General features: G+C 44.7%; 1 protein-coding gene across 1 annotated transcript in view; it reads right to left on the bottom strand.

The window, feature by feature from the left end:
* Positions 1–241: 241 nt before the first annotated feature.
* The window catches only part of LOC138487682 (indolethylamine N-methyltransferase-like), a 71393-nt gene continuing 62812 nt past the window's right edge, over positions 242–8822 (bottom strand). Inside the window, exon 3 of the mRNA XM_069614208.1 lies at positions 242–996. Coding sequence (XP_069470309.1) covers positions 558–996 — 439 coding nt within the window. The 3' untranslated portion in view covers positions 242–557. The remainder of the gene's footprint in view (positions 997–8822) is intronic.

Genomic DNA, 8822 nt, shown 5'->3' with positions numbered 1-8822 from the left:
GCCGAAGTGAAGATGATAATGCTGATGAATAGTCTGTCCCAACATATGCAACGCGGTTAGCTTTCTGCTGGTACATTGTAGCACAAATGGCATCTTTAAAAGTATTCCATGTAAAGAGGGGGACATGTTCCCTGGGCAAATGCGAGGAAAAAAGATGCAACATTAATCAAGATACAACAGTCACCATAGATGTACCAATTGCACTTCTTGGTTTGACATGAATGCAAGTATGATTGGTAGCTACAGAATAGACATTTTTATTTAAAATATTAAATTCATGATCATTTATAGCTCTACTTAAAGTTATTAATATTATGAAAGCCTTTGCACAATGCTGTACCATTGAGAGAAATAAGAGTGATCTCTTAAATTCAAAGCATTAGGAGCCAAAGCCACAAATGATTCTAAAAAGTACCAGATACAATTGGGTAAGAACCAAGAGAAAGCAGCAAAAACAGATCACAGTTCGACTTGATGAAAATGGGTATTGGCTTTCTATAGTGCTAATCTAGCTGGCCAGCAATAGGACATGGTGCATAAACATTCCTTATAGCAGCCTACTCACAATGTGTTTCTTTGCGAGCAACGAAGAACAAAACATTTGAGAAATCTTTGGTTGAATAGCAGGTTTGATTAATTCTTGGGTTTGAGCAGCACTTTTCTATGACAAAGCCCGCTTTGGTGAAAGCACCCCGGACAAACTCCTCATCAACGCACAGAAAAGGAAACTTGAAATCACCACACATTATAAAAGAGCAACCAAGTAATGCAAGCATCACAACACGGCCCCCAATTTTTACAAGCGGGGAGATGTTCCTCAGGACAGTGCAGTAAGCCTCCTTGTCACAACAAATAGCTTCCAAGACATATATTAAAAGCAGGCAGTCAGCTGGAGGCAAAACCTCAGGAGCCATCGGATCGATTTTAGTAGCATCACATTTTACAATTCTTTTCACAGTATTTCTTATTTTCTCTTCTTTCTCCATCCATTTATCTCTAAAGAAAAAAATAGTATGTCAGTGTTCAGTTCTTATTTATAGTTTAAGAAAAATACCTTGAATCAAATCAGACAATCAAGCTTTTATTGCAAAGTATTTTTTGTGAATGTAAATTGCACCTATGCAAGAAATTGGGGTCTTGTGTTTACTCACCACTTGGTATGTGAGCCATTATGGCACAAGAAAAGAACAATTTATATCAGGTGTTACTAGACTGCGAAAGTTTGACTTCCGCAGGCAATAAATAGAGAGATGGACATGAAGCAAGTCACACTGACCAAGGATACACTCCGTGCACATGGTGACGTCAAGTTAAGATGATGGTTACAGAATGAGAACTGGGCATCAACCTAAGAGATAATGAGGTGCAATAAATGATGAAATGCAATATAGTCCATACACGCATGATGAGGTATCACTTTGACAAAGCCCTAGAGTTAGTGCTCACCAGACAGTGGGTCTGAATACAACGGCACCGGTATGCTTGGCGGTACCGTTGTATCCGGACCGGCAAACTCCGAGTTGTGTTCGTGGGTGCCTTTCTTTCCACCAGCTCTGACCTGGAGGAATCAAAGGCACCCGCGAGCACAGCATTTTGGATGTAACGGTGCCTGTGCACCCGGCTTCCCCATTCCCATTGAGCCCTATAGGTCTCAATGGGAATGGGGAAGAATTTTTTCTGGCGCCCAGGAATGGGTAAATACTGGGTCCGGCAAGGCCGTAATGACCCGGTAATTGCCCATTTATGGGTGCAGGAAAAAATGCAACTCCGGCCGCAGCTGTGCCTGTTTCACAGGCACGGCTAGCGCCAGGGTTGTAATGAGGGCCAGTGCTTTGTCCGACAGGCGTTCACGACTTGACATCAATGAAGGGTTCGCAGAATTTAATCTATTCTGATCTTAGTTTCTGAGAGCCAAGCGGGATGCACCTTTGATAGTGGATCACCTTCAGCAAGATCTGGTAAGTGAATTGTTGCTTCCTATTAACATGCTCCAACAGGATGTAGCAGGAAGTACAGAGAGTTAGTTTGATCCAATTCACTGTGGAACTCCCCATCCACCCGTAGGTGAGCACAGTAGATATATAATATTTTTGGGTCTGTTATGTGACCATGTTTCAAAACACCTAACCCCCTTGATTTGTGAGGCTGAAGAACCGCAACTTGCAGTGTCAGGAGCAGAGCTAATTGAACACCATGAACTCAGAAGTTAAAAAACTTCAGTGATTGTGCAGTTACCTGATTCTGTTGGGAAGGGGCTGAAGACAGAGGTTAGGTAGGGAAGCACCTGCCTTTGAGGAACTCCAGAAGCTGGAGTCAGAAGAAGAGTTCTGTTGGGAAGAATGAGTGGTGTGTGAAAGAAGCCCTTGGTGGGATGCTCCTACAGCGTCTCAGATAGGCAAAACAAAAACCTATTAGAATGTACTGCAGGGTGAATTTTGTATGGTAGAAGGCCACGCATCACTTGTAGTTAGTTTTTACACATATTAGATACTGCCATAGAGCAAAAAAAAGGAACAAATATAACACTGCCGTATCTATAACCTCTGTTATCGCAACACTTAATATAAGCTCTGTGTTTGGTCATTTTATATACAGTAATGTCTTTCAGTGAGATGCAAAGAAAGAGATGAAGTACTTGGAAGACAGAGTCAGAAAGGCACTGTGGGAAGAGCAAGGTTAGCATGTTAACATGGCAGGAGTGCCACCGTATTGTATTTTAAGGCCTATAACACAAGGAACAGAATAGAACGTAGGCCCTGAAGCGGAGCTGTAGCTCCGTTTAGCGCAGTCTCATGACAGATCCCTTTTCCATCCCCCAGGTCAGAAGCCGAGGTCAGAGGCACCTACGCTGCACAGATAAATGCTAATTGCATACAGCTGCAAGACCTGAACGAGATAGGAATGGAATGTTAGCTGTGGAGAGGGCAGGTAGGGATACGCCCTTTGATGGACAAATTCATGAGGGCATGAGGTTTTGCGATGCCAATAGGCCAGGCAAAGATGTTTAGCACTACAGCCCTCATCCACAGAGTATCATCCATTTGAATTACAAGTACAAACATAACCAAATGAAATTCAGACTTAAGAGTGGTGCCCTGGTCACGTAATTACTGGGGGTTTGAAGGAGATAAGGAGGAGGTGTGTCCGGAACATTCTGTGATTTGGGATAGGAGGAGCCGGCGTGATCCCAATAATCTTAGTACAAGGTCCGGGATACAGCTTGTGTGTGCCGCGGTGCCTGGTACATTGAGAAGGCCCATTGTCTTACTAAAGCAGAGGTTGGCTCAACAGTTTACTGAGAACTTGTCTGGATTGGAGGGGTGCACATCACATGACTTTCAATATTTATTTGTGTATCTATATACACATTAGCCAATCCCATACCTGGATTAAATAGTGATGATGTAGCGGGCCACGTGAACAGAGGAATGGTTTTAGATAAGCTGTGGCCAATGGTCCAGGGAATAATGGGGGATATAAGAATATCCTTTAGGAGGTAGCCAATGAGGGTGGTGGGATAACATTGTAACCTATGTATGCTAATTTGCAGTTTTCCACTATATAACCAGTTACTTCTTGATGCGTGATGAGCTCCATGTCAGTTCGTCTCTACAGGACCATATGAGACCTTTCTGCATGTAATAAACCTTGTTTTCCCTTGAAAATGGTGTAGTGATCATATGGCCTCTTGGATTATTTATACAGCACATGTTTTGGGTTACTGTTCTCTCTACAAATTGGTGACCTCGCCATGATCCCAGACTCATGATTTTGTGGGTGTCCCAGCAGTGCAATCTGGTGTGCAGCACCTATATGCAGTGGACAGTCCTCCGTGCACGATTTGAAGAGGTTTGTAGGCACTGCGTTGTCTGAAGGATGGGGCACTGTTCCCAGTTGTGCTGGCCATTCATAATACCTGTATCGGAGGAGCTTGGGAGAATGCATAGATGTAAGTGCACCTATGTGGGAAAAACCAACGAGAGGAGATTGTGAGTGGAGTGAGTTGATTGGGAGTGTGTGGATTGGCAAAGACCACATGGATGTATACATTGTTTTTTTAATATAAACATATATATATATATATATATATTCACTGGAAAATCTTTATTAAAGGGATGTTATAGTTACAAGTAAAACCAAAAACCCCAGAAATTCACCAGTTTTGGTAAGCTAAGCAACTATAACTCATGCCACCACGTGCACTACTAACACGAACACCCAGGACATGAAAGATGACATCACAAATGCCATTGATGACATCACTGATGACATCACATTTCTGGCCACTTGTTCTTGTTTACGCACATTACTAGACTGTTTTTTAAAAAAATTTCTGACATCCCTATGATGTATGGCTCATGAAAAGCATAGGAGCAGTGCACACTAAGATGAAGCATGGTGCAGTTTTACCCAGAGCGTGATAGTATCCATTGACAAGAGAAGGGAATACCTGAGACAATTGTGGTGTTATTGGAGCAGGGCATCGTAGTACCCTCAGAATCCCCATGTAATATGGCAATATAGCCTGCCAAAAAGGCAAAAGGGTCACATTGTAGGATGATACAGGACTTAAGCCAATTTAATAATATTGTAGAAGCTGATTTCCCAATAGAAACGAACCCTGCCACGCTCCTTTGTAATATACCTGCTGATGCCACACATTTCACTGTCACTAATTTGTAAAATGTGTTCTTCTCCATTCCATTGTACCATGATTCTCAGTATCTCACTGTGTTTACCTATCGTGCACAAAGGTTCCAACTGTCATGCTTTGACTCACCCAATCACGACCGGGTGATATGCAGGCGGCGGAGAGAAACATGGACCCCTCCCGCGATCACTTCTGCTCGATCATTAGTGGAACGCTATACTCTGAGGAATCCCTGGCATCGATTTCCACGCCTGCAGTGGGGATTGCCTTGGAGATTGCAAGCGCGGAGGAGATCACCACTCCATACTGCGGTCCCCCGCTCGACTCGATTCGTCACGAAGAAGGGGTCATGTGACATGGCTCCCAGGAAACAGGCATCAAATGAACCACTGGATCATGTGACCAAGTGAAAGATCATGTGACCAGGAAAATGGATCATGTGACCAAGTGAAAGATCATGTGACCAGGAAACCGTCCCCGATTGGCCAACGAATCAGGAAGACTGCAATAAAAGGGGCTTGGCCTTTGCACACATTGCTTCTCAGCTGATCTCTCTGCGTTTAGCGATTTCCTGTGTTTTGAACTTCATGCTTATCGAATTTCTTGGATTTTGGACTTCGTTTTTCTTCTGGATTACCCTCAAATTTTGGCGCTTGGATTTCTTCTGACCTGTATTACTGGATTATCTGAACTTTGAACTGTTTTCCTGGATTGTTTGTGGATTGACCTTTGGATTTGGCGCTTGATAAACCTTCAGTTACCTCTTGGAACTTTGTCAAGAACTGTGCACCTACAACCAAGCCCTCTCCTCTCCCTTTAGATCCCGTGGTCCCGTTATCCCCTCTGCACTACTCATCTGACCCTTGGGGAAAACTCACTTAGATTCAAGTCACTCATCATCTACCTCCAGGGTAGGTCTTTCTTATTATTTGTTTATGCTTGTTGTGAATACCGTGTAGCCATTAGCTAACCTGGTATTTTCTTTGCAGCCACCCGGGACCTGGAGTTTCCTGTTTTCCCCACCTGTGGCTCCAATAACCGGTCAGCGAGTACTTTGCCCCTCTCTGACTGGTGCTTGGGGACGGAGGTATACTAATCCACGTGGCCCTCAGGATTTGACAGACTGAGAAGCCGTATACCACTGGATTATGGATACCTCCGCCGGGGATCCGGTGGCTGCGCTTGTACAAGCAATCACTGTCTTAAGGGCTGACATGACAGCCGCTAACACGGCTATTCATCAGCGATTAGATGCCATACAAAGTGAAAGACACGCCTTACCACCAGATGAGGAGTTTGGAGATGCACCCGAACAGGCTGCACCACCTGTAGGGGCAGTGGCACCAGCCCCAGTCTACGTCCCCACTCCATTTCCTTTGGCGGCCCCCGAGAAATTCCAGGGTGACCCACGTAAATTTCGCACTTTCCTAAATCAGTGTAAGCTACATTTTTTATGTCGAGCACAGGCCTTCCCTGATTCGACTACTAAGGCAGCCTTCACTTTGTCTCATTTAAGCGGCATTGCCGCTACGTGGGCGAATCCCCTGTTGGAGAATAATAGCCCCGTTTTGTATGATTTTGATAGACTAGTGGCAGAAATGACTAAGGTTTTTGACACACGACATAAAGCGCAAACACGGGACCTCAAATTCCTAGATTTGACCCAAGGAAAAACCACATTAATAGAATAAATAACACGCTTCAACCAACTGTCTGTCGAAACTGCCTGGCCAGAAGAAAAAAAGGCAGTTGTGTTCTATAAAGGTCTCAGCGAACGTTTGAAGGACGCCCTGTCCATCATACCTACCTTACCTACTCAATACCGTGAATTGGTTGACTTGGTCTTACAAGTTGATGCCCGGTTCAATGAAAGAAAGACTGAAACAAAGAGAACGAATCCGGTATTTTCCCTAAGCTCAAACTCTACAGAACAAACAAGCAAACCCATGCAAATAGGGGGAATACGCAGTCCCATATCACCCTTAGAGAGAGAACGACGCAGACAGGCTAATGCTTGTTTTTACTGCGGAGTGTCAGGTCATTTTGTCAAGGAATGTCCCCGAAGACCCAAACAAAAGACAACGGGTTTTCTGAAGGCTCGTCCTTAGATAAGGGGGCGCGGACGAGCCTACCAGTACAATCGTACATACCCCCTTCATTGTCGGATTCAACCCGGCCTTTGTTTCTTCCAGCACTTTTGTTTTCCTCTGACAATGTTAAACACCAAGTACACTTGGTCATCGATTCAGGGGCAACAGGTAACTACGTTGACAGTGCTTTGGCCGCGTCCCTAAATCTCCCTTTACAAAATAAAAAACATCCAGAACCTGTACAAGCGGTTGATGGTTCTCTGTTGATTTCGGGCCCTATCAGGCAACAGACGGCACCCATAACTCTCATATTGCAGGACACACACCAGGAAACCCTTAGTTTTGACTTGATAACTACCCCTCAATACGGTATTATCCTTGGTATCCCCTGGTTACGCACACATAATCCGCTCATTAACTGGTCCTTGAGCTCCATTTCTTTCGACTCCTTGTATTGTCAGGAACATTGTTTGTTATCCCCAGAGCAGGCAACGACGCCAGCACAAGCGCTCGGGGCATTAGCTCATATATCTTTACAAGAATCACAGATGGAGGTTGACCCTTCTAGGCATGTGGTAGGTTCGGTTTCGGCCCAGATACCCTCACAATATCATGACTTCTTGGAAGTGTTTGATAAAAAATCATCTGAACACTTACCCTCACATCGTCCCTTTGATTGTCCGATAGATCTGGAACCAGGGGTCCCTGTGCCCCACGGACGCATATAATCCCTTTCAGCATCTGAAGACCTGATTCTTAAAGAGTACATACAACATTCTTTACGTTTAGGCCACATCAGACCCTCACAGTCTCCTGCAGCTAGTCCTATTTTCTTTGTACCCAAGAGGGAAGGCGATCTTCGCCCCTGCATTGATTATCGCCGTTTGAACAACATCACGATCAAGAATAGATACCCCATACCCCTTATCACTCCACTGCTAGATCGTCTCACACATGCCACTATTTTTACCAAGCTCGATCTGCGAGGAGCGTATAATCTCATACGCATCCGAAAAGGGGATGAATGGAAAACAGCTTTTTGTACCAAATACGGCCTCTTCGAATATACCGTCATGCCCGTTGGGCTATGTAACACACCCGCAACCTTTCAGAGGTTTATGAATGAGATATTCCACGACATCATAGATAACTACGTGGTGGTATATCTGGATGATATTTTGGTATTTTCTCAATCACACCAAGATCACGTCACTCATGTACGAGAAGTCCTGGATCGGCTGCGCACACACTCCCTTTACGCTAAACCAGAAAAATGCCTATTTCACGCCAAGGAAGTAGACTTCCTAGGTTTTCACATCACGTCTGGCGGTTTGGCTATGAATTCAACCAAGATCCGTGCAGTCGTAGATTGGCCCATTCCACAAAATGTCAAAGAAGTGCAGTCATTCCTTGGCTTTGCCAACTTCTACAGGCGATTCATTGCAGGGTTTTCAGCCTTGGCTTCCCCATTAATTCAACTCACTAGCCCCCGTACCCCGTTTGTTTGGTCCTCTTCTCAACAAGATGCTTTTTCAGCTCTCAAAACGGCTTTTACCACAGCCCCTATTTTACAGCATCCCAATTCAGATCTCCCCTTTATTCTTGAAGCCGATGCCTCTTCCTATGCTCTGGGAGCTGTCTTGTCTCAATCATGCCCCTCCACAGGTCTCCTACATCCGGTTGCCTTTCATTCTCGAAAATTCACACAGGCTGAAATCCATTACACAGTCACAGAGAAAGAACTTCTCTCCATTAAAGATGCCTTCCAAGTCTGGCGTCACCATTTACTCGGGGCAAAACATCAGGTCACGGTTTATACTGACCATCGCAATCTTCAGGATTTGGCCACATTCAAGTGCACCAATAGCCGCCAAGTCCGCTGGCATTTATTCTTTGCAGCATATGACTTTGTCATTAAGCACCGACCGGGCATAGCCCACGGCAAAGCAGACACTCTCTCCCGCATTCCTGGGGGCGTCTCTTTGCCTGTCTTTCCGGAGACACTTCTGGACAGCAAACACATCATCTGTCTCTGTACGCCAACTAAAGACTTACTAACCTTAGTCCGACAATGGGTCAAG

Source organism: Ambystoma mexicanum, chromosome 9 (genome assembly GCF_040938575.1).
Source record: "Ambystoma mexicanum isolate Mex_15411 chromosome 9, UKY_AmexF1_1, whole genome shotgun sequence".
In the NCBI taxonomy this organism is placed as follows: domain Eukaryota; kingdom Metazoa; phylum Chordata; class Amphibia; order Caudata; family Ambystomatidae; genus Ambystoma; species Ambystoma mexicanum.
The sequence above is the reverse complement of the archived record's forward strand: the minus strand, read 5'-3'. Positions and strand labels throughout refer to the sequence as shown.